Source organism: Brachyhypopomus gauderio, chromosome 5 (genome assembly GCF_052324685.1).
Source record: "Brachyhypopomus gauderio isolate BG-103 chromosome 5, BGAUD_0.2, whole genome shotgun sequence".
Taxonomy (NCBI): Eukaryota; Metazoa; Chordata; class Actinopteri; order Gymnotiformes; family Hypopomidae; genus Brachyhypopomus; species Brachyhypopomus gauderio.
In genome coordinates this window covers 1,660,737-1,686,326 of record NC_135215.1, presented here as the reverse complement: position 1 = coordinate 1,686,326, position 25,590 = coordinate 1,660,737, and the positions used below count along the sequence as shown (strand labels likewise).

At 45.5% G+C, this 25,590-nt stretch overlaps 1 protein-coding gene across 3 annotated transcripts in view; it reads right to left on the bottom strand.

Annotated features, from left to right (window-relative positions):
* Positions 1 to 15,015: 15,015 nt before the first annotated feature.
* LOC143514037 (chemokine-like protein TAFA-5) overlaps positions 15,016 to 25,590 on the bottom strand; it is an 85,341-nt gene continuing 74,766 nt past the window's right edge. For 2 of the 3 annotated variants that reach the window (XM_077004776.1, XM_077004778.1), the window contains exon 4: positions 24,323 to 24,824. In XM_077004776.1, the coding sequence (XP_076860891.1) occupies positions 24,744 to 24,824 (81 nt within the window). In that variant the 3' untranslated portion in view covers positions 24,323 to 24,743. Of the gene's footprint in view, positions 18,438 to 24,322; positions 24,825 to 25,590 lie in introns of those variants that run through there. The other variant, XM_077004777.1, reaches the window with a different exon arrangement.

The window sequence follows — 25,590 nt, the reverse complement described above, 5'->3', positions numbered from 1 at the left end:
ATACCAACTTATACCACCTTATACAACCTTATACCACCTTATACCAACTTATACCTTATTGTACCACCTTAAACCACCTTATACAACCTTATACCACCTTATACCACCTTATACCACCTTAAACCACCTTAAACCACCTTATACCACCTTATACCAACTTATACCACCTTATACCTCCTTATATCACCTTATACCACCTTATACCACCTTATACCAACTTATACCAACTTATACCACCTTATACCTCCTTATATCACCTTATACCACCTTATACCTCCTTATATCACCCTATACCAACTTATACCACCTTATACAACCTTATACCACCTTATACCAACTTATACCTTATTGTACCACCTTATACAACCTTATACCACCTTATACCACCTTATACCACCTTAAACCACCTTAAACCACCTTATACCACCTTATACCACCTTACACCTTATACAACCACTTCCAATACGTAAACATTATATTCCAGCCATTTCCAACTTCCATCTGACTTAATTCTTCTGTTTTTATGGTCAGCCAGAAATAGCAAATCATCTGACAGCTGACAAAATGGTTCCATGTCTGATTTCATTTCAGTTTTGCACCCTGTCCAGCTGATGACACTGCTTGAAACTCAAGGGTGTCTGATGTTTAACCAAGCCTACAGTGATATGTGAGTAGCACACAGATGTGACCGACATTATGCCAATCAGAATGTACTCCTCTATCTTCAGTAAAAAAAACAAACATTTGAAACTTCCTTCATACAAAAAAAATGAAAGTGACAAAGGTGAAGATAATACCCTGATCTCTTTTGACGATCATCTACACATAGTCCTTTAATCAGCTTCCCACAATATATTCTTTAGACTCTCTCTCCCTCCGACAACTGTAGACTCCCCCCCTCCCTCAAACGGACTCCCTCTAAAATAATAACCTTTTTATTTGGCTCTTGAGAATCTGCACAGAGAAGGTTATTTTTCTGCTCTCTTGGAAATGGGCCCCCTCTGACCCTGATGTGATATATTCAAACTCGGTCCCCTCCAGAAATGGAATCAGTTCTCTTCTCTTTAGATGTAGATCAGGTCTCCTCTCTTTGGATGTAGATCTCAGCAAACACCTTATTTCCCTTTTATTGTGCCCCTCTCATTTTCTCTCACGCTATTTCTTTTCTCTTTTTATCTTGTTTTCTCATTCTCTCATTTTCACTCACTCTATTTCTTCTCTTCCTCTATCTTGTTTTCTCTTTCTCCCTCCCTCGCTCCCTCCCTCCCGCCCGGTGAGCCGTGCGGGCTGCCGTGGGCTTTGTTCGGGGAGATTGCTGTCGTCGTCTATTCACACTCTGGTCGCGCTGGTCTAATGTAGCTACCTGCCAAGCACGGCGGGCTTATTAAAGTTTGCGCGTTACACGTGCGGCGCACGCGCTTGCTGCTCATGCCTAAGAAAACCTCACGCACGCAAACGATCAAACGTCTACGGCGCACAGTAAGTAAGGATGGGGGTCTTTTCTGCTCATTATCATGCGGTCCCCGGTATTACGAGTTTTCGTGACCTTTTCTGCTACTTATTGGAACGGAAGCGTTTGCGGTTTCGTTTGTCTGTGCAACGTGAGTGCACGCTTCGACAAATCCCGTGTCACACGCTTGTTCGTCATCGGAACACTAGCGGGGTGTGAACCATTTGACATTCTGCTTTGTCATACCTGAAGCCTGCGTAGGCCTGAGATGTGGGAATCCCTTCCTAAACACTGACACAACAGAGAAATCATCTTCCCGAGCACGGGGCAGAGGCGCCTGGCTGAAGAGTCCAGTGGCGTTCGCTGCCGTCCCCTGCACATCTCTGTCAGGTCCGGCTGCATGCGGGCCTGGGGGAGGTGTGGGTGAGGTGGGGGTGGGTCATCGGATCTTTGGCCCTCCAGGCGGAGAGAAACAGACGCTGGCTGTGCCGGGCTGGTCATCTGCTGGGGGCACTCATGTGCCAGCAGGGGGCGCTAGTGGGGGCGTGAGCGGGTGCAGCGAAACGAGAGCGAGTGTTTTCATTAGTTCATAGACCAGACATTACAATTCAGCGCCACCGCATGAATAATGCATTGTGGTGTTCCGTGGCACTCCGTAACCCTGAGTCCTCTCCTCATTTTAACATGGAGAACACATATACACACACATGCACACACACACACACACACACACACACACACACACACACACACACACACACACAGTTGTAAAGCTGCATTTGCAACATTCTAATAAAATTGCTATAATGGGACTGAAGACGCATCCACATTTGAAGTGAATTTAAATACACCGTTGTGCCAGAACAGCGTAGTATATGACATCTGAAGGTATTCTACAGCCTGCTAGCATGAAAAATGACAACAGTGGTTTCTTTTCCTTTCCTTCATCTTTCTGGCTTTCTCTCTCACGTTCTTCTCGCTCTCACCATCTCCCCGATTCTCACTCTCACACACTCTCTCACTCTCACTCTCTCTCTCTCTCTTTCTCTATCATCACTGTCTCGTTCTCGTCTCTGCTCTGCCATTGGTGACTCAAACCTCTTCTGAAGCCTCTCTGGTTTTGCAGGGTTACCCCAACAACCAATCAGATATCAGGAGCTAAAAGAAATAATTATAACACTTTGTTTTTCAGCTGCTCTGAATTCACCTCCACATCTAAAGCTATGATATATTAAAGATGTCTATTCCTCATCTTCACAGCGGTGTGTGAGGGCTCCTCTCTCGCAGTGTGCAGGACACCGTGCTGCCACTAACCTCCTCCTTTTACTCATCAGTCAGCCCCTCCCACTAGTCTGTCTGTGTAAGTTCATAACTCCGCCCCTCGTGATTCTTCTCCAAAATCCCATGCTCATTATGCCAAGGCCATAAAGGTTTTCACGTGTGTGTGGGGGAAGGTGGTGGAACACCAGTGGGCCCTTTAACCAAACGGCTGAAGGAGCTGTTTATGTTTTCATTGTGTCCTTTTGACCCTCTGACTCCCTGCAAGCTGTTGCGTTGGTTTTCATGTGCGACCAATTCATTTTAATCACTTCACCCAGCAAATGGTGGGAGAAAAGGGGGGAGGGGGGGGATGGCGTGGGAGGAGCTGTCTGCTAATTGATTGGCAGGTATTTGCATATACAGTACGGGGCGAAATGTCAGCCAGAGCCTCAGCGTTGACCTGCAAGTGGCTGCTGGCAAAACAAACTGATGAGGGTAATTTATCATGTGGCGTGCGCACTGCCCACCTCCTCCTACTTTTCTTAGCGTCGTCAGTCACCTGTCACCGCGTCGCCGGTTCCAGTCGCAGGTTAGCCCCAAACGGGCCAAACCACGAGGGGGAAATGTCACAGTGGCGGGAGCAATTGCCCCCCCCCCGATCAATAGGCGGTCGTCACCGCTGCGGTCGGTTTGGTTGATTAAAAAGTCCGACAGGCGACCGTCGGCCAGATTTGCTGACGTGGGTAACCGAGTGTGTGTGAGGTCCTAAAGATGGCTGCAAATGGAATTGGAGGCCCGAAAACATTGGAGAATAGACGGTCAGAGCGTGGACATCTGAGTTCGTGGTCTTCTCAGCAGTTGGAGGGCCTGTGTCGGTTCTGGTGCCGAGGCTGGCTTTGTGTTGCGCGTGTGAAAGCGTTCTCTCCATAATCCTTAGCTGTACGCATTCTGGGGTAGTGGCGTGATCAATTAGCGTTTAGAAAAGCCCACAGGCCACAAAGCGGTCCCCTCTGTGTCATTTATTTGTTTGTTTGTTTGTTTTTCTACGCATGCTCCATTAGGCCGGGCAGGAGTCTTGATGATAGGGGCCGTTCCTCGGAGAGGTGGCTAACACCCCCACTGGTAAAGGCCCCTAACCAAAGAAGCAGACAGTCATCATGACCATTATTGCCTTGCTAATGTTGTTTTTCCAAAGAATGATCATAGCAGGAGACGGACTGTAGTTCCAGGAACTCTCGCTCTGCCCTGTATCTCCACCACGTGTCTGCCACGCGTCGGCTGAACGTGCTTTATGGGATAAGAGGAAGCAGGCGGAACAAACACCGTGCGCTAATAATGCAGAATTAAAAACAAAGTGGATGAGTCATGTGGACAGGCTGTGGCAAATGTTCACTATAGCGCTTTCTGTAGACAGCGCGCAAATCGCGGCTGTCAACGTGGACGGCTGTGTACATTTCCTGCACGCCTACGCTAACTGTGAACCTGAGCTGCATAAATGTGCATGGGTGTGTGTGTGTGTGTGTTTCCTCTCACACTATCTCCACGGCTGAATCGCTCATCTTGTTCTTTTAAGTTATGGACTGATGGGGGTTGAAGATACAACCTGGTTGGGTCTCACGTGGAGTCTGTGGTGCTTGTGGGTAATGCTGGATTTGTGGGTAATGCTGGATCTGTTTATGCATTGCTGTATAGTGTTCCTAACACTTAGTTGATAAGAGATTCCATCGCAGACTTGTTCTTGTTCAAACCAAAATTCTTTGCTCAAGCTTGTACAGAGTTGATTTCTAGAGCTGATGTATTTTCTGAGCTACACTAAACTCATGATTAGCAATAGACAAGTAATCTGCAAATCTACATCCTAGAGTCACGTGCCGTACTGGATCAAAAGATTAACAATTCAAATTTATATGCTTAGGGACAAAAATGACCAAATTACTACAGTGAAGGGCATCCTTCTTTATCTTCCTAATTATTAAAAATGGCAGAGACCAAAGTGAATGATTCATCTCCACCCAACGCCTGCTAACCCTGTGCCTGTAGTGTAGCTGGCAGTGTTGTGGCCGGCAGTGTTGTGGCCGGCAGTGTTGTAACCAGCAGTGTTGTAATCTGCAGTGTTGTAACCAGCAGTGTTGTGGCCGGCAGTGTTGTAACCAGCAGTGTTGTGGCCGGCAGTGTTGTAACCAGCAGTGTTGTAACCAACAGTGTTGTAACCAGCAGTGTTGTGGCCGGCAGTGTTGTGGCTGGCAGTGTTGTGGCCGGCAGTGTAGCTGGCAGTGTTGTGGCCGGCAGTGTAGCTGGCAGTGTTGTGGCTGGCAGTGTTGTGGCCAGCAGTGTTGTGGCTGGCAGTGTTGTGGCCGGCAGTGTAGCTGGCAGTGTTGTGGCTGGCAGTGTTGTGGCCGGCAGTGTTGTAACCAGCAGTGTTGTGGCCGGCAGTGTTGTAACCAGCAGTGTTGTAACCAGCAGTGTTGTGGCCGGCAGTGTTGTAACCAGCAGTGTTGTAACCAGCAGTGTTGTGGCCGGCAGTGTTGTGGCCGGCAGTGTTGTAACCAGCAGTGTTGTAACCTGCAGTGTTGTAACCAGCAGGGTTGTGGCCGGCAGTGTTGTAACCAGCAGTGTTGTGGCCGGCAGTGTTGTAACCAGCAGTGTTGTAACCAACAGTGTTGTAACCAGCAGTGTTGTGGCCGGCAGTGTTGTGGCTGGCAGTGTTGTGGCCGGCAGTGTAGCTGGCAGTGTTGTGGCTGGCAGTGTTGTGGCCGGCAGTGTAGCTGGCAGTGTTGTGGCTGGCAGTGTTGTGGCCAGCAGTGTTGTGGCTGGCAGTGTTGTGGCCGGCAGTGTAGCTGGCAGTGTTGTGGCTGGCAGTGTTGTGGCCGGCAGTGTTGTAACCAGCAGTGTTGTGGCCGGCAGTGTTGTAACCAGCAGTGTTGTAACCAGCAGTGTTGTGGCCGGCAGTGTTGTAACCAGCAGTGTTGTAACCAGCAGTGTTGTGGCCGGCAGTGTTGTAACCAGCAGTGTTGTAACCGGCAGTGTTGTGGCCGGCAGTGTTGTGGCTGGCAGTGTTGTAACCAGCAGTGTTGTAACCAGCAGTGTTGTAACCAGCAGTGCTGTAACCAGCAGTGTTGTAACCAGCAGTGTTGTAACCAGCAGTGTTGTGGCTGGCAGTGTTGTAACCAGCAGTGTTGTGGCCGGCAGTGTTGTAACCAGCAGTGTTGTGGCCGGCAGTGTTGTAACCAGCAGTGTTGTAACCAGCAGTGTTGTGGCCGACAGTGTTGTAACCAGCAGTGTTGTGGCCGGCAGTGTTGTAACCAGCAGTGTTGTAACCAGCAGTGTTGTGGCCGGCAGTGTTGTAACCAGCAGTGTTGTGGCCGGCAGTGTTGTAACCAGCAGTGTTGTAACCAGCAGTGTTGTGGCCGGCAGTGTTGTAACCAGCAGTGTTGTGGCCGGCAGTGTTGTAACCAGCAGTGTTGTAACCAGCAGTGTCGTGGCCGGCAGTGTTGTAACCAGCAGTGTTGTAACCAGCAGTGTTGTGGCCAGCAGTGTTGTAACCAGCAGTGTTGTAACCGGCAGTGTTGTAACCAGCAGTGTTGTAACCAGCAGTGTTGTAACCAGCAGTGTTGTGGCCGGCAGTGTTGTAACCAGCAGTGTTGTGGCCAGCAGTGTTGTAACCAGCAGTGTTGTGGTCTTCCCCCACCCGGCTGCTGCTGTGTCGGGGTGGGACCCGCCCCGCCACTCCGAGCTACCACCACCGTCATAGCCGCTGCTCCTGGCAACGGCTCGCGCCTCTGATCTCCCGTGAGCGAGTGATAAAATCTGTCCCGCTGTGAGCTCAGCCAGGTCCATTGTTTAGGCGGATTAGCGGGGATTAAACGTGGACGGCAGTGAGCACGAGCTTGAGCCCTGTGACCTCTACACAAATCATCACAAGATGGATGTGCACGCCTGAGTGAAAGCCGACGACGTCTCATTGGATTAGCAACTATTTGCGCCACAGTGTCGGCTAGCAAGATGAGATCCGTAGGGGAGATCTGTGTGTGTGGGGACGTGTGTACATGTGTCTGTGGGGTCTTTCCGCGATGTAAACATCCACGCATGTTATTGGCACCATAAGGTCTCTCCAGCAGTGAGCCACCCACCTGATACCCGTGGAAGACCTTAACGACCTTAACGATGACATTAATATGAATCATTAGAACTCAGGGAAGGCGTGCAGCTCGCGTCTTAGGCGCCCGCGATCCCAGTCCCCTCAGCTTCCGCTCTGCCTCATTGTTTTTGTAATTAATTCATTACGTTGGGATATCTCCCTCGTCAATAACGCAACAGATTAGACGAGATGGGAGGAGATTAAACATGACTGCTGGTTAGCTCTTTGCCCTGCCGGTCACCGGGGGAAACTAAGAGGGGAGGGGGTGGACGCCTCGCTCAAAGGTTAGGGACTCTTTGAGCCTAATGATCACAACACATCCTGCCCTGGGGAGACTGGAGAAGAAGTTTGAACTAAAGCTGGTTTATTCATTGTTGATGTCTTCTTCTGTCTCCACGCTCACATCTCTTGTCCCTCTGCAATATTCCTTGAAGTAATTGGAAACATCCATCTGTTTCTTTTTGGATACTCTGGAATGCCGGTCTGTATCCTTTACTTTCATATATTGCACAAGGCTAGCAGAAAAGTAAGTTACAGTTCGTTTAAAAAATGCTCTTTAATCTAAGCGTTTTGTTTAGTCTTACAAAACATACGCTTTTCGTGTAGATAAATCAGAATATGCATTTTGAACAGCGGACAACTAGATTGTCTGTTTGGGGAACAGTGGAGGGAAGTTAGCTTGATAGTTGGGCATCAACACCCCCCCCCTCCAAAAAAAAAAAAAGAAAAGAAAAAGAAACGAAAGAAGACTAGTGGTTTCTTCTTTGAAGGACAGATCCTGTTACAGGTCAGAGAGCAATTCTTAAGGTGTCATGGTGATGTGTGGTGTGAATTGCGTCTGCTGCATCTCTGAGCTGCGCCTCCATAGTGGAGCATGAATCCTGCACTTCCCTGGTGGGAATTTACCTGTGGTGTGATAACCTGTTAGCGTGATAATCACTCCAGCTTTCCTCCATTAACGATGTGTGAGGTGCCTTGGGAATACCGGGAATCGCTTGCTCCAAGATCGCTTCGGAGCTCTTTAAATAAGGCTGGGAAGGCCGTTCCATGGAGGCCGGCTTCGTTCGTGACAGACCAGTGGTCCGTGGAACACCGATGGGTGGGCTGCTTTTATTTTGAAGCCCTCTTCTCTGGAAGGAGTCTACCAGGACCGTCTCCCAGTGCTGACAGCACCATATATTCAGCCTCTCTGGATACGGCCTTCACCCCAAACGCGCGTCTCTGTCAGGGTTGCCAGCCCAGGCCCGTCCCGAAGCCCATACGAAGGCGAGGTGCGTCCGCGCCCCCCCTCCTGCTCCGACGGGCCGGAGGAGTGGCTCTCCAGGAACACTGCAGCACCTGGCTTCAGTCGCACGGCCTCTCTGAGGAATCCCGGAAATAGAGGCCCTTAAGGTTGGAGGGAGACAGGAGCTACGGAGGCGAGAGTCCCCGCTCCCGCTCCTGGGACGTGCTCCGCTCCTCACCGCAGGACTTGGCACATGATTAATGACCGAGCCGAGTGCTCTTCCTGAAGGGCAGGTTACGTAAACCCCATTCCGGCCCACAATCGTCTCCTCCGCACTGATGATGGAGACCCCACTCTTCTCATCGCACCTTAATCAGAATAAACCCCCCCCCCCCCCCCACCACCACCACCTCCACCATCAGAGTGCCGAAATCCAAAGCAAGCAAAGAAGACTTGAGGATGTAGCTCGTGTGATTAATAGGTGTAACCGGAGTATATTAGCAGTGTAATGGCCCCTTAAGGTTGAGGGGCTGGAGGGTGGTGCACACGACCCTTCTGTTCAGCACCATGAGGAACACCACCCATGGCATGCTAAATGAGCTCGTCAGGGCCGTAGCTAAACGACCTCGTCCGTGAGGAGCTGGGAGGAAGGTCCTTCAGACCCCCCCAGTTTCGGTCAGGAGTGGGGAAGTGCACATATGAAGACTCTAAAATGGCCTCCCTCGCTGCCTCACAAAATCTCAAAAATAAAGGAATTTCATTTGAATCACTAAACTCAGTTTTCCATTTTTCCTAACAATATCACGGTTATGAAAATGGGGGAAAAAATGTAATATCCAGAGGTGGCAGACGTTCACAAGTGCCTTTCTCAAGCTCACGTGTCCCATTAAAAATATTCAACTGAAAATACAGAAGTACATTCTCTAAGATGTAAATCATTAAAAAAACATGAGCGTGTGAGTGTGTTCGTCAAGTGTTAATTACATGTACACAACACTTGATAATGGTTTATACTAGCAAACATTCATCATCTACATACAATAATACAGTTATATATATATATATATATATTTAGAATGTTTGTTATAAATAAATGTTTTAAATAATAAAACAGTTTGTTGTTATAATGGTAAGAATAACTAAAACATATAAACATACGCCTAGCTTATATCTAATTGTAGAAGAATTCTAGAAGTATTGCAGATTTGTAGAAGACATCCAATAGAGGGAAGGAAATAAACCTAGTTGATCAGAATTAAGTATTGTGCTACATTACTGCATCGATTAATATAATATTTGGCACAAAATTGTCCCAAATTCTAAAATATCACTAATTGTCGGTTTAAAACACATAAATAGTAAATCATGTTTTTTAGTCGTCATATTGTATGAAAAAAATTATGTCAATCTCCAAGTAAATACCAATTGAGAATAACAAATGTAATGAGAGCCACATACCGCTGTCCCGGTGTAACAAGAGGCCCTTTTGAGTTCATTTTCAACAAAGTTATTTGAATCTAAGTGTTGTTTTGGTACTAAAAATACACTTGGCAAAGTGTTTGAGCAGAAATTGAAGACACTTAGTAAAGTGTCTGAATAGAATTTGATTGATTTGAAGTATAATGTTACAGAAATAAGCAAGCTACAGATACTTTAAACATGTGCTTCAGTACAGCAGCAGTAATGAATAAGTGGAGACAACAGGGGAAACTAAACAATTTTAGCTGTGACATTTTCACCCACAGTGTCCTTATTTGTCTCCTCCAACGAGGGATGTTTCCAACTCCTTCAGCTGTATCACAGAATTCATGCATTAATGCAAATACAAGCAGTCCCATTGTTACAATCCAATGGTAATGTGGTATGTTGTAACACAAACTGCATGGAGTAAATTGTAACAGATTGTAATTGTAAACAAAATTCCAGCACTTGAACATTTAATAGCAGCACCTGAATTCATACACATAAAGATAGTATATAATAATAATAATAATAATAATAATAATAATAATAATAATATAATACTATAATATATACTTATAATAATAAGTAGATAATAATTATTATATAAATATATATAATTTTATATATATATATATATATATATATATATATATATATATATATATATATATATATATATATATATATATATATATATATATATATATATATATATAAACAGGTCCCAATGAAGTCTAACACATTAATCTGCACCGGTCAGATATTCAGCAGGCCAGCCTCACATCAAAGAAACAAACCTGGTGTCCCAGTGCAGTAAGCAATCAGCACATCCTCCTTCTCCATGCTGAATGCTCTTGGCCTGCTGTGACAGCACACGCTGGGCTGCCATCTTGATCATTGTTCTCTTAGATTTTGTCATTTCTTGTAGTATCTGCACATGGCAGACAGAGTATTATTTGGTGATGGACCTTATACTTTCCTTCGCTGTCTCACCTCATCTGATGCAGGTTTAAGCATGTGTGTGCAGGTACCACCATCAGTTTCTTTCCCACTGGCTGAGAAACCTTGATAAAAAGGAATATTATCATTATGTGGTTAGTAATGTATGTTAAAAACATTATAACCATCCACACCCCTGTCAAACATCATTTAGCTATCGGCAGGAGCACTGTGTTTTGGAATTAGCATCGATGAAATGATTCACATTTTACCTCAGACTGCTCTTTAATATAATACAATAATTAAATTCCAACTTCGTCAATATCACTGCTAATCAAATTAGAAACTTGGGCCTAAAATGTTCTTTCTTGCCTGAACGTCAGTGTTTTGACAATAAGATATGCATACCTATTCACACAGCTTTGCAGTTTCACATGCAAGGTCAGGAAGAAAGTGATCATACATTAAACCGATCACATAATTCTTAAGTGATCCTTTATTGGTAAAAGTGAAGCCTGTGCAGCAAACCATTACCAGTTTACCCTGCATACACTTTGTTACCTACCACCCATGGTAATACCGTACAATACGAGGCAGTAGAACGACTTGTCTAGTTGAACTACTACTAGGTACTACTTGAATCAAAATGTATATTTGTTAAAATTGTTGGGTGTAAAGATAACAATAAGTAAAGATAATGTATGTCTGTCACGCAAAATAGGAAGTAGCAACATACTTAGGTGGATACGCTACCAGGACAATATCTCCTTCTGTTTCAGCCTCATGACTTTCAGCAAACATTCTTCTCAGTCTGAACGATTAAGCAAGAGTTCCAGCATCGATTTTTTATATATAAAAAATCAATCATCTTCCAAAATGCGTGGGGAGTTAGTCTGGCCACATTATTTATGGTAGCATCCAAGTACTATCTGAGGTGAAAGGTATTTAAATAGGACAGAATAATTAAAGTGAATGGGCCTGATATTTTGAGGGGGGTTTGCGTTCATAAGAGTTTATGCGAATCTTCCATGCGTTGTAAATCCTGTTTGATTTCTTATTGGAACTGTCTTTTCTAGATGGCTAAGGGCCTTTGTCAAATACTCAAAAAAAAAACTGCTTAATCTGTAGAGTGGTCTGGCACACTATTCCTGGCAAGCCCCCATTTAGATAAATAAATTATTAACAGCTTTTCATTTGCCGATTTCTTTCCCTTGTGGAACACTTTATAATTAAGAAAATGTTGATAGAACTGTCAGCAGTCTTGTGTTTTATGTGTGTGTTCATTTGTGTATCGTTGTACAATCATTTGTCGGCGACTTCTTTTAGATACTGTTAGTTATGTCCACTCATATCGACTTCTTGGTTCCCTGTGAAGTATGATCGTATTTATTCGCCTCCACGTGCGCGTCAAGAAGACGTCATAGTCAAGGATGAGCGCGTGTCTCTGCGCGTGACACCGCGGTGAGGTCATGAAACATGCGGCGTAGCCAGCGCGAGCCTGATTAGACCATTTAAATGTATGGGACAACAGCATCTCCTGGCGCGAGCGCCATGTGGCGGAGCTGCGCATTCATCTGCCTCTCTCCCTCAGGGACGGCAACACGCCGGTCCCACCACACTCCGAAAGCCACATGGTTAGACTAATGAACAGACAGGATTTGATTAAAACGCACCGAACATCACTTCGGTACCCGATGCGGCGCAAAGAGTCTCCCCCGCCGCGCGCACTTAATACGCGGCAGCCTCGCGACCCGTGCGGCCCTGTGTTGCTCTCCAAGGGAGAGTCCACAAATCACAATAATGCCGCCGCCCTCGCTTGGGGATGCGCCATGCCTGGTCGCCCGATCGCGACACTGTTCGTTAAAAATTCATTAGGCAATGTTTGTGCCGCCTCCCGCCAGATGTCACCCCTGACACCTGAACGAAAAGCCAAAGTAAAGTTCTCTGTCTCCTGGGGGCTCAAAGAGACTCATACAGACTGTATTGCATTACACACAGTCTCAGTAGTATCCTGGTGGTCCAGGATAGCTAAGTTTTGCTGCAGATACTTTGCATAGATCTCGGCTGTTGAGTACTTTCTGCTTATTGAGCTCAACCCCACGGCTGATTTGATCCCTACAGCAACCACAACTGATGAGTCATATGTATTGCAGGAAAAGAGTCCGCTGGTGATCAAAAGAGGTAGCTCGTACATTCAGGACTCTCATTAAAGCGTTGTTTGCAAGCATTTTATCCACTCGCCGTTTCGCCTTGGTGGAATAATTGTTCGTAGAAGAAAACAGACGCAGTAATTTGGTTTGACATTTCAGGGCATGAAATTAAAGTGCAGCAGTTGTGTGATATTTGAACGTCGCTTAATAACTTGCTATTTAAATTGCAGATCACACTGCTAGTAACCAAAGCACAGAGTAGATCGAAGTATAACTTAACCCGTGTAAGAGTAGCTTACTGACAGTAGGGTTCTTCTGTTCATAATATTACCCTAGAGCCACAGTGCAGTACTAACCTCTGAGAGGACATTTAACAATAAATATTTCAGACTGTTATGGTTTCATAACAAGGCTAAAAGTTGCTGAAAGTAAGCTGAAATATGAACAACCCACAGGTCTACAGAGAGTGCTCACATATGTATTGGATTTTTGTTTGTATATTGAGAATCGGCTTTAAAATACATTTGCCCGATAGAGAGAGAACAGAACAGCTTCAGCAGGTTTAGTGTGCTGTGGTGTCTCTGTCCTTCACCCTCTCTTTCTCTCTTTTCCTCCATCTTTCTCTCTCATTCTCAGTCTTTGTTTCTTTCTGTCTTCCTGTCTGTGTCCTCTTTACCTTCCTACACCCCCCCCCCCCCCCCTATGCCTATGCAAAAATCTTGCATAATTTGTTCAGCGCTCAGCGTTTAGCACCTCTAATCCTGTGCGACGCTCTTAGCGGTCGATAATTGTACGAAACTGCGAAAGTGGGAATTTTTGGGAGGCGGGAGGAGGTGCGGGGGCTCCTGATGATCACTGTTAGGGGGCAGTGGGAGAAGAACAAGAAAGTGAAAGAGTGAAAGGAGAGTAAGTAAAGGGGGGGGGGGCGCATTGGGGCGCCGGACGGGGTCTCGACGGAGGGAGGCGGGTTGGCAGTGAGCTAGGTCAGCACGACCCAGCCCCGGAGAGCAGGAAAACCACGCAGAGACCCGATTCTGTCCAAATGTATTGGCCCGTGCCGTAATGAAACCTGACAGGATGTAAATGAGCTTTTAGAGGGGCTGGCACAGGCCGGCCCGTCCTCTCATTACGAGCTGGCGGCGGGCGGGAACGGCCGGGCCCTGGCCCTCAGCTGCCCGGCGCCCCGCTGATTCGAGCGGCCTAAACTCCGCACATCAGGCCTTGATTACAAGCATGAGTGGAGCCTCCTTTCCTCACCTCCCACCTCCCTCCCTCTCTCTCAGAGAAAAGGAGAGGGGGTGAGAGAGAGAGAGAGAGAGAGAGAGAGAGAGAGACTGAATGCTGATGTTGGGAGGGGGAGACAGAGGGTCTGTTGTAAGGCTGTAAAGACATTGTTCTGCGGATCCGTTCCGCAGTGCTGAAAGCTCCGGGCGGGAACACGCAGGGGGAGGAGTCTCCGCCCTCGCACCTGACGGCCCCCACGGGCCATGCTTACGCTCAAGAACCATGTCCGTGTCTTTGCGCATTTCCGCCTGGCCCAACACGGAAGGCTTCGGCGAGCACGTGGGGCGTTGTTCACGCGTACCGGCTCTAAAGGTTTCAGAATCTTTGCTCAACAAAAACGGAACTGAGGGTTATGTTCACGATCGGATCAGTGTTCAGTGTAATAAATAGCCATTTTAATTTGGCTGTTAACACAATCCAAAGCAATCTAAGGCATTTATTAAAACAAACAGTTCATGTGTAACCAATAGCCACAGTTCAATGAAATTTGTTGTTTTTCTTAGTGACTTCAGATGTGTCTGTTTCTCTGGAATCAAACCACAAGGACTTTCAGTAACTCTTACATGCTCCCCTTGTAAATAAGTCCAGTAGCGTGTCCATCATCGCCCACACACAGGGCCCGTTTAATGTGAGGCTGGAGCAGTGCTGGTTTGTAGGGCGTCATGCTACCCAGCACATTGTGGCTAATGGCAGTTACCATGAAAGCAAAAACGCATCACCATCCTGGAAATTTGTTCTTCCGTCTGTGACCTGAGACGAGCATCACATGTACTCGGTCACTCAGATGGTCACAGCGGGGGTGATGATGTGATGATGAGCACTGCGTTGTAATCCAGATGTGCATTTCTTTTGTTTTTGGCTTTTGAGTTTGAAAAGAGTTCTCACTTGACACTGATGAAGCAACATTTTCGATTTTCAGAGTGTGCAGCTCATAGGGGCGGGGCAGGGGCGGGGTGGGGGCGGGGCAGGGGCGGGGTTAAAAGAGCACTGCCAAAACCGCTCAGCGTTCTCCCAGTTTTCTTCTCCCAGTCCCTTCCATTCATTAATTTATCCCTCTTCTGGTCTGACTGCCTCAACAGTAACGGTTGGATTTGCTCTGTCTTAACCTTGAGAGATTATTGGTCTTGCTGCATGAAGAAAAGGAGACTCAAACAGTTTTATGGGTTGAAAATATTGGCGGTCGTAGCCGCCCTGTGTTGGAAGCAGCTGCAAGAACCATATTGTGTATCGATCCCTTTACTCACATCACAGCGGGTGCACTTAATTAGATTTATCTTGTAAACAAAGACTTACAGTATGAAATGTGAATTAGCAGGTAAATGTTGTACATCAAAGTAAATGATACCTCGAGCTGGAAGTGGCAGTATCGAGATTGTGGAGAATGTATCGGTGTTGTGAAAGTGCAGTATGGGGTGGAGGCTCTCCATCTGAGTATAACTGCTGCTGATTTGGGTGGAGCCTCTCCATCCGAGTATAACGGCTGGCTCTGCGGTGTACACCGAGCAGTTCGGTCTCTTCGTCTCTCCTTATCTCCCTCTGTTTCTCTTGCACTCCCTACGTCTCTCACTCTCTCCCTCTGTAGTTTTCACGGTCTGATTTCCGTTCCTCTCTCCCTCCGTCTCTCCCTCCCTCTCTGTAGGACATCTCAAGAACATCAAGGAGATCTTTCAGTGCCACTGACCATTGCCGAAGGAAATCACCTTCACTGATCCATGGTGATCCAGCGTGCTGTAAGCAAGAGTGTGACAATAAATGCAGGTGAAAAATGTACACGGACAAGCACACACACACACACACACACACACACACACACACACACACACACACACACACACACACACACACACACACACACACACACAGTCATTATTAACATATGACCTACTTTACCTCCCTATGTCTGTCTATATAGAAGTAGCTTGACCACCTTTATTTGAGGATGGTGTCTCTGTATCAGACCATAGCTCTAAGCAAACCTCCATCCTGTAGCACTGCTAATCAAATTAAACGTAGAGGGATGATTTCTACTATAGCAGAAGCTGAGGGATAAGGGGCAGATTACTGGAATTCAATCAGCCTGTAATTAAACATTCCAACCCTCTTGACAATCTGGCCTGCACGGGGCCGTCTCACGCCTCCCAGGGCATCGTACACGCAACGTGGCTTCGCTTGTTTCCGGCTGGTGTTGGCGATGAGACTCGAAGAGTGTGTCAGCTGCGCCAGAGCACGGGCCTTGGGCAGGCTGAGCTGATGAACTTTGTGTGTGTGTGTGTGTGTGTGTTTGCTATAAGTGCCCTATAGCTAGAAGCACTAATCTATGTTGATCAGAGATATACGGTGGGATTGGGGCATTCGCATCAAGCTTCTTGTTAGGGCTGATGGTGTTCACTTCATCCCAGGTCCTTCATCTTCATCCTCAACCGGTTGTGATTGATCGGAGGGAGCGGTGTTAGATTCTGCCAGTCTGTTTCTCATATTCATCTGAAACACAGGTGTTGATGTATTTACACTGTGCTATGAATGCATATTCATTGTCCTGTGCATCTGTGTATATACATTTGTGCATTACTGCACAGCACTCCATATATTTTGCCAATATTCTTTTGCATTCTTACATCTTTTAATAATGAAACCTTTTAAAATCTCCATCTTCAATATTAATATAATCAAGTCCCAGCTTTTATTAAAAATAGGTTCAATTTGACCCAATTACTCTTGCAGTTCTATGCATATGAAAGGATTTCTGTAAAGCACTTTATAACAATCTGTACGGTTCCCTGTGTTTGCATCTACAGACAGTACGGGCTTAGTTGTTCATTGTATCCTTGATCATCAGCCATGTATCTTAATGGGTCTCATGTTTTGTGTGTGTGCGCGTGTGTGTGTGTGTGTGTGTGTGTGAAAGAGGGGTTGGGTCAGCCCAGTGATTTCATAAAACACATGAGGGCAAAACTGTAAAAAAATAAATAAATAATTTTAAAATAAGAACACAGAGGTCAACAACCTCAAGGTCATCATTGGGTATTGAAATTCTGTTTTAGCAACTTCATACTTCTTTCACATATTTAATTTATTTTTAAAATATTTCAGAATAAAAAATTATTTTATGTAAATGATTCTAAGACCTTCGTAACTCTCTCTGTATGTGTCAGCACTCTGATGGCAGCACTGTGCGAACAAACACAACCACAAAAATAAATTAGATAAAATCCACAGAGAAACGACTCCGTTTAAATCCATAGAGAAATGAGTTTTTTTTTCTACACCTTTACAATACAATAGCAAATAGCAGTTTCCATGGTGCTGCATACTAAAGTGGATTATAAAGTTCGGTTCTCGGTGATCGATTAGTCCTCTTTTTTTGTCCCTCTCTCTTCCACTAGTCCTCCGTGCTCCCACCTTTCATCGCTCCGCTGTCTGGAACAGAAGAAGTGGCGGCCATGTTTTTGGACATGGGTCTAAAATGAGAAGTGTTACTGATGGTGAAGAAAGAGCAGGAGAGACCAGCACTAATCCCATCCACGTCCTACCACTGCCGTTTCCACCAGGGTGCTCATGTTAAATAAGGTTCTCTACAAAGATACAACATATAAAACTGTTAAATATATAACTGTAGGCCTTTCAAAATACAATTAATGACATTTTTTCCCTCTATTCTGGCAGTCAGAAATGAACGACTGTATATATTTTTTTTCCAGTATTTGCTTTTAGTCTGATGTGGATCGGCGCTGTACGTTTTAACTGTGATCACCATGCTTATTGCAAATTGTCCCAAAGGCTGCTACTGAAAATTGCAAATCCGATTTTCTTTATACACATACATATGTATACAGTACCTATATTTCCGGTTTCAAAATACAGTGGTGGTTTAAGTCCAAGAAAAAATGTCTGCAAAGTATGAAATTTACTCCTCAGATTTTGTTCATGTGACAGTTCATGAGCACAAACCAGTTTTTCAGTTTCAGTGCTTACATCAGTTGACACTGGTGTGTGGTAACAGGAACAATTGTCTGTTTTCCATTCAGCCCATTCTCTCTGAACTTAATTTGTTAAGGTGTTATTTGTTTATTCATTTGTCATTCTTCCTCTTTGGTCTGTAAGTTGTTCCGAGTGCCAAAAAGGCCTCCTAGCCGAAGGCCTATTCACAGATTGGGCAGTCCCAATGGAGTAACGGCCTCTGGCTGCATCTGAACCTCAGGTCCCGTGTTTAAGCACTCACAGAAGGGTGTAGATATCCAGTTAGTCCCGACTGGGTCCAGCACTGAGCAAGGCCGGACAGCCGGCACGCCGCAGTCTGCAAGGCTCTCCAGTGAGGCGCTGTGTGGACGTAAGTCCTCCGTGGCACTAGGGGGCGCTGCCCATTTACAAAGCAGAGATACAGACAGGCAGTCGGAGGCAGATGTGGAGCCGATGACAGACAGCGAGTTATCTACAGCAGGTGGGCGGGGGGCGAAGAGCTCGTCTGGCTTCCGCAGAGTCCACACTGGGCCCTCCGCACCTCTGGAACGGCTGCCGGTGTTAGGAGACCTGCACACCAACACGGACAAACGGCATGTGTTTAGACAAACATCTGCATCTGTGCTTCTCACGTCCCCTGAACATTCGAAAAACGGAAAGCCACTCACACTGCAGGCAGTTTGCACTCGAATCACTTTTATGTTAGGTCACAGAGGTCAAAGACACCGATGCCTTTTGTGTAGGGCTGTCAATATTTGGACCTCTGCCAACGAGACAGAGGTGCCGAATGCTTCCAAAATGGCGGACGCCTTTTAATTTACAACAGCTGCCCAGCGATCACAGCGGCATCAGTGAGGCAGGTGCCAGGTTTCAAACGGGCACGTCTTTGCGATAGCACAGCAGGGAACCTCAGCGAGGCAGACTGGTGCTTCAGGGCTTTGGGCAGAGAAGCGTTGGAATGACCCCTAAAACCCAGAGGCGCAGGACGAGGACACGTTGTTCTATACGCTCCATCCCAGCCCGACGGTAATTAATTATGGAACCAAATATAAATAAATAAATAAAGCACTTTGCTGTCAGCCCACAGACTAGCAGCAGGCCCAGAGGTGAGAGTCCTGCCACCCCTTGCGATTTATGCTGAATGATGGCACTATGAATCTGCCGGAGCATCGATATGGTGGGGAGGAGGGCAGAGAAGAAAATAAAAACGGTGTGTAGGATGTTGTTTTTACGGGGGGGCTCCGAAGAGCTGGATAAGAGCCAGTAGCCCGTGGCAGTGGAGTATCATCAGAAATACTCTCCTTAGTTTATGAGCCCTGGTTAATGCCCAGTCTTCTGTATATGGTTACACCGCACCACTGTTACAGCATAGCAACAATATCTAACAGTATAGAAAGTGTGTACAGAAACACTATATAAACTATGCCCTGTATACTGAGAGATGCATGTACATGTTGAATATGTATTTAATAGTCTGAGATAACTGAGAAACCTGTTGACCACTCATATTTACATTGCTTTTAATGGCGAGACACCTAGACAGGAATCCAAGGAGTTTCTAGAAAGCACACTCTCCTGACAAGATGGAAATTCAGTTTATTCAAAATGCCACAAACAGTCCCACCAGAGAGGGCTTTCGAAAACCCCACGATCAATAGTCATTGATCGTTTCCATTGGACTCCTCTCCTGAGCAAGGAAAACATAGACTAGAGAAAGGGGGTGATTCACCCAATTTTTTCGTAACCCCCACGTGGGAAGCTTTGGATGGTGGGTGAAGCAGCTTTGGAACACACACACACACACACACACACACACACACACACACACACACACACACACACACACACTCGCAAGTGAAGCCAAAAAGGAAGACTGTTATTCATGGCACATATGGAGGTTTTCACCTGGGTGTTCCACATGGTAAACAAGCACAGTGGAGCATATGGCCCTGAGCTGACATTTTGCCTGACTGAACTTGCCCGACTGCAGATCCCAAAATGTCACCAAGCGCCAGACTGTCTAACTGCTCACTTCTGTGGCAATCGAGTTGTTGTTCCTCTCTCTGCTCTTTTTTTAAATGTAATTTTTTCCCCAGTCTCACCCTTTCGAAGTTTTGGGAACTGCAGCAGTGCATGTAGCGATCGGAAATTGGGAAGTGTTGTGTGGTTAAGAATCAGCCGTTACTGTAACAGAAATGACACCGTGCGGATACGCTACTTCCTGGTCGTCTTACCCGAGGTTGTCATGTTACATTTCTGCTAGCCATCACAGGTCTTACCACATTCATCTCCAATAAGAAAGAAGGACCAGTAATTAGATGTTTATTTATTTCAATAAATGACAAGCATTAGAAGTTTATCTAGAAGAGTCTGGTCTCTGCAACGACGCTTTTGTGAATCCGTGTTCTTCGCTGCAGATGTCCAATGACTAAAGCAGCACCTGGTGTTGCAATGGACTGCAGAAATAACCCATAATGCTGTTTGATTGCAGAGCCGAGTGTGCTGGGGAAAATAGTGATGCTGAGAATTTTCCTAACAATAGAAATGTAGGGCAGGCATCTTTATTTTCGGCACTTGTGTTAGCAGGCCAATTAATGACCGCATAAGACGGCTACGTTCGCATCAGGAATTTTCGTCGCTGCCACACTCTTGACTGTAGGGCGCTATCGCCACGGCGACTCTGCGGTCTGCGTGCAAATTCAAGGGCTCTGAGGCCGCACGAACACCCGGCACTTTTAATGGTACCTAAATCAATCGGCCTCCCCTAATGCAGTTCGTATGGATCTTTTCTTTCTCGTTCTTTGTCTTTCCCTGCTGAAGTATGGCCTACACCTGGGGCTCCCACGCGGAGGATAAATAGGGCATCTATCATCCCACCATCCATTACGGTATCAGCTCACATCCTGAAATGCAGCAGTTTTATTATAAATTTTTTTCCCTCCTTTTTTGTCTTAATTAGAGCTTTAAGTCCGGGGGAACGGCCGCGCGTTACCGTGTTAACAGCATCTCCAGCTGTTGCCGCTGATTTTGCGATTGTTGTCATTGTCATTGTTGCTGTGTGTGGCTATGAGCACTCTGCCGTGCTATGGAGAAGGTGTGGGAATGGGCGGAGTGAGGGGCGGGGCTACAGGATGCTACAGGAAGCAGTCAAATGTTAGGCCAAGCTGAGCGGAACAGCGGAAAGCAAAGCTGGTATAAATGAGCACGCACCTTTCAACCTATTACATCCTAAACACACCTGATACCTATGATCAAACTAATGCATATAGTGTAAGCATATGTATGTGATAATGTGTATGCTCAACAATTACTGAATGAAAAGAGCCATATATTAAAAATATGTAATTGTATAAAATCAAGTAAAACATAAAATGATGCAAAATATAACATACACTCATATACACATATATTCATATACACACATACTCATATACTCACATACTCATATACACACCTACATACTCATATACACACCTATACTCATATACATTCATATACACATATACACTCATATACACATATCCTCATATACACATATACACATATACACTTATACACTCATATACTCATATACACTCATACACTCATATACACCCATATACACATATACACTCATACACATATACACTCATACACTCATATACTCATATACACTCATTTAAACATTGTGTATTATTCTTTAGACCATTGCATATGGGAAGTGAACTAATAAGGATTAGCAGAAAATGACGGGCCTTTCCTCCATCTCTTCGATGAGCACTTCTATTATGACGGGTTGTATCTGCCTGTCTTTTGGACGAGCTCGTTCTGCACCGTGCCAGCAAATGGGAAGCTGGCTGGGCCACAAAGCGAAAGCCTTTTACTGCTCTCCTGCTTTGTCGAGCCTAAGTTGCCAGATTGGTAAATAACAAGCATGCAGTACAAGCATGAGTGAAACGACAGCCGTGCAATAATGCAGACTTTTGCAAACCAATTACGGCCGATCAGCCCGCCATATGCACCGCGTGTTTGCCTGCGTGTTTGTGTTTGTTTTCTTTTAGCTTTTTTAAATCTTTATCAAGGCCACGGTGCCTTGATGATGATGCTGCTCGGAGTTTATTTAGCACAATCGCACAGCGGGCCTAAATATAAACTGCCGTGAGCGCACGCCTGTGGTTGTCTGCTGGGTCTGGGTATTTTTTTTCTTTCCCAGAGTGCACTGGGGCGGAGGCCGTGGGCAGCACTGCTGACATGGCTCCACCGCGAGAGCTGGTGTCGAGCGCTAATGGCCGACCGCGCTCGCGCACGCTTTGACGGGGAAGCGTCTGGCGCCGCGGCCCTCTCGGCTCCCCTCCAGCCTGGGCTTGGGCCGGGCCCCGGGGTGCTGAGCTGGCCCAGCGGGATCAATTACACCAGCCCGGGCCCTCGCGCTGCCCCAACGCTCTACCCCGGGCCCCCCGCCGGCCCCGCCCGGCCGTACTGTACTTCCCCCCAGCCCCCTTCCTCCGCGTGACGCCCTCGCAAACGGTCCCCGGCGAGGACACCAATCACCCGCGGAGGCAGAAGCGGCGTTTCGGCGCCTGTGATCTGCTGCCCATGTGGGGGAGAGGAAGACCTACGGCCACACTAGCAAACAAGCCAGCCGCCCGCCCGCCCGCACAACGACGCTGATCACTGTAATCATCCCCACGCATTCTCAGCGGACGCAGCGGACTCGAGGCCTCTTTTCAGTGATTAAACACACCCAATCATGGCAGAGCTGAATAGCTGATTAAGGGCACCCTTGCTCTCATGGTATAATCAGAGCATTAAGAGGAAAAGGAGAGTGTAGCCTTACAAAAGAAGATTCCTAATGGGTTCAATTACTATGATCCGAGGTTTTCTTTTAAAACACCTCCTGCACACCTGTGACTGTGCAATATATTGTTAGTTTTGTTGTGTATTTATTTATTTGTTTCAACAAAGGGACACGATGCTAAATTGCCAGGATTTTTGCCGCATTACGGGGAGGAATATTTTTGGCATGAAGAAGTGTGCTAGTAATTTAAACTCTTGACAGTTTAAAAAACTGTCTCTCAAACGAAGGGTACAGACTCTCCTCCACCTGTGTGAAATCTCTGCCATGTCGTTTGCGGGCGAGCTGTCCAACCTGATGGAAAGACTCTTCCTGGAGATAATGCTGTGGACAAGCTGGGGACGTCTCCTCCCAGTCAGGACGAGCTCAAGTGGGAGACAAGCACTATCTGCTGATGTGCTCTGATTTAGAAATGACTCAAATAAGTTAAATGGACTTCATGCTAATAGGGGGTAATCTCTCTCACTTTCTGCCTCACTCTCTCTCTCTCTCTCTCTTTGGTTTTCTCTGTCTGTCTCTCACTTGATCACTCTGTCTGTCTCTCTTTGTTTCTCTCTCTCTTTCTAACTTGCTCTCTCTCTCACTCCCTGTCTTTCTCTCTCGTCTCAAGGTAGTTTTATTGGCATGACTGTATCAGTTCCAATTTGCCCAAGGAGCCTATAAAGAAATCTGAGCTGAACATAAGAATTTAGAATTTTCAGTGGAAAAAATAATAGTGTTTAAATGTTAATATAGATAACATTGGTAATAGTCATAAGTTACACAATAATATTAAGTTAAAATGTGACGATAAGACACTATATCAAACAAGTCAGTAAAGATAATATTAAATACATGAACAGAATGTAGATTATTATATACAGTGGGAGGTGTGATCAGAGTACTAGTGTAGCATGTTTTACACAAATGTGTCTCAGGCAGTGACATGATGCTCCATATTTTACAGTGAGGGATCCTGTGTTTCTTTCTTATGTTTATAGATTGTGGGAGAATTTCAAAATTTGAGAATGTCTCTACTCTCTTGATCTCTCTCTCTCTCTCTCTCTCTCTCTCTCTCTCTCTCCCTGATCTCTCTCTCACTCTTCTCCACATTTCTAATGCATTCTTAAACCTTTTTTTCTCCTTCTAATGCATCCCACAGCTCATTTGCATGGCTCCACACACTACGCTGTCTATCTCCAGACTTGACCAAACGAGTTCCTTCGCTGCTGATTTCGGCCACCGTTTGGGCGGAACCGAGCCCGCCTCGGGATCCGGAGCTCGGGAGAACCAGCTGAACCACTGACTGATGTGTTACTGCAACCAAGGAAACTGTGATCTCATATGAATCACCTTGTTCTCTGAGGGGGAGTGAGAAGAATACAATGAACAAATCACGAATAACATAGTGGGAATGAGTGTGCTTATTTAAAGGTAGGATCAAGGGACACTGGGGTTTTATTACTGTGAGAGGTAATTCTCTGGATAGCACACTCTCTCTTTTGCTCTGTTTTTTTGTATGGTAGGAATGACATCTAACCTCATCCACTGAAAATTGCCTGTCACTTATATTTTGTTCAACGTTCCATCACAAAAGAATTTTCATTTTGTATGTTAACATGAGTGCATAAATAATTTAACATTTAGAGCTTCAGTAACATGTAAAAAAATTACACATATACGAGATGAAGACCTCCTGGTTGTGTAAAATGTGGGTTAGACTTCCTAACATCCCCAAAATGTCTTTCAATACTAAGTGCCCTGTCCTGTTTGTCTAGAAATAAAATAAAATTTAAAGATTTCAGTAAATATAAAAAAAAGTTTCTTTGAAGCAGGGCATGTTCAATTGACCTGGGAGCAGGAGATGAGGACGTTTCATAGACCATGGCAAGAGAATAAATACCATAACAGGTGATGTTGGACGGACAGAGGTTTCCCTGGACAGCCACTGTCAATATCACATGCTGCACATGGTTTAAACCACACACTGATGGCTAGTTTGTACTTTAAAGTCGGTGGGTGTTGTGGTCGGGCTCAACTCATTCTTTCAGATGCTTGGCATGTCAGACATTTGGAAGAGATAAATGGATGTCTATTGTTGAAGCTACTGTTGCAGTGTAGCTTGTCCGGGCTGCCATCTTGACCTGGAAATCAGTATCTTTGAGCATTGCAAATGCCTCTGTCAAACAAGATAACCTCAACATAACTATACAGGTTTAATGATGCTTAATTCATGTGTTCAAACTCAAACTGACAAAAAGTAATGAAATAGCCTCGATTTGGGGTTTGTTTGGTTGTTTAGAATGCCAAAGCAATTGTACACGAGTCATACACTTTTAGTTTGTTCATGAACAAATAGTGGATGTGTTTCCTTAAATTGCTTGTAAAGGTAAATTAGAATAGATTCGGTTTATGAGTTGTTATTGCATGAGACCCTGAGACAATGTGCAGCACGCCACCTCTTTAATTCTTCTTAGATTAACTACTGTGCAATACACTGTGTAATTTTAAGTAATTAAGTAAAAAGAAAACTCATTTTAAGGGTGTGCATATGTTACTGTGATGTGCACAAGTCTGACCTCTTTAAACATGTTTATTAAAACTTAAGCTAGGCAATCATTTTATACTTTTGCAGCTCCTTTTTATACAATGGAATAGAAACAGACATTATTCTCTCTCTCTATCTCTATATATCTCTGTCTCTGCCTCTCTCTCTCTCTCTCTCTCATTCTCTCTCTCTCTCTTTCACACAAACATATTCACACAACCTGACATGGCAGCCTGTGCTAAATATGCATCATTGGAATAACTCAAATATTAAATATCCTAAATATGAAATACAGGGAGTTGACTGACAGAAAACTTGTTGGAATGAACACCCACAAAACCACCTCTCTGTGTATATATGCG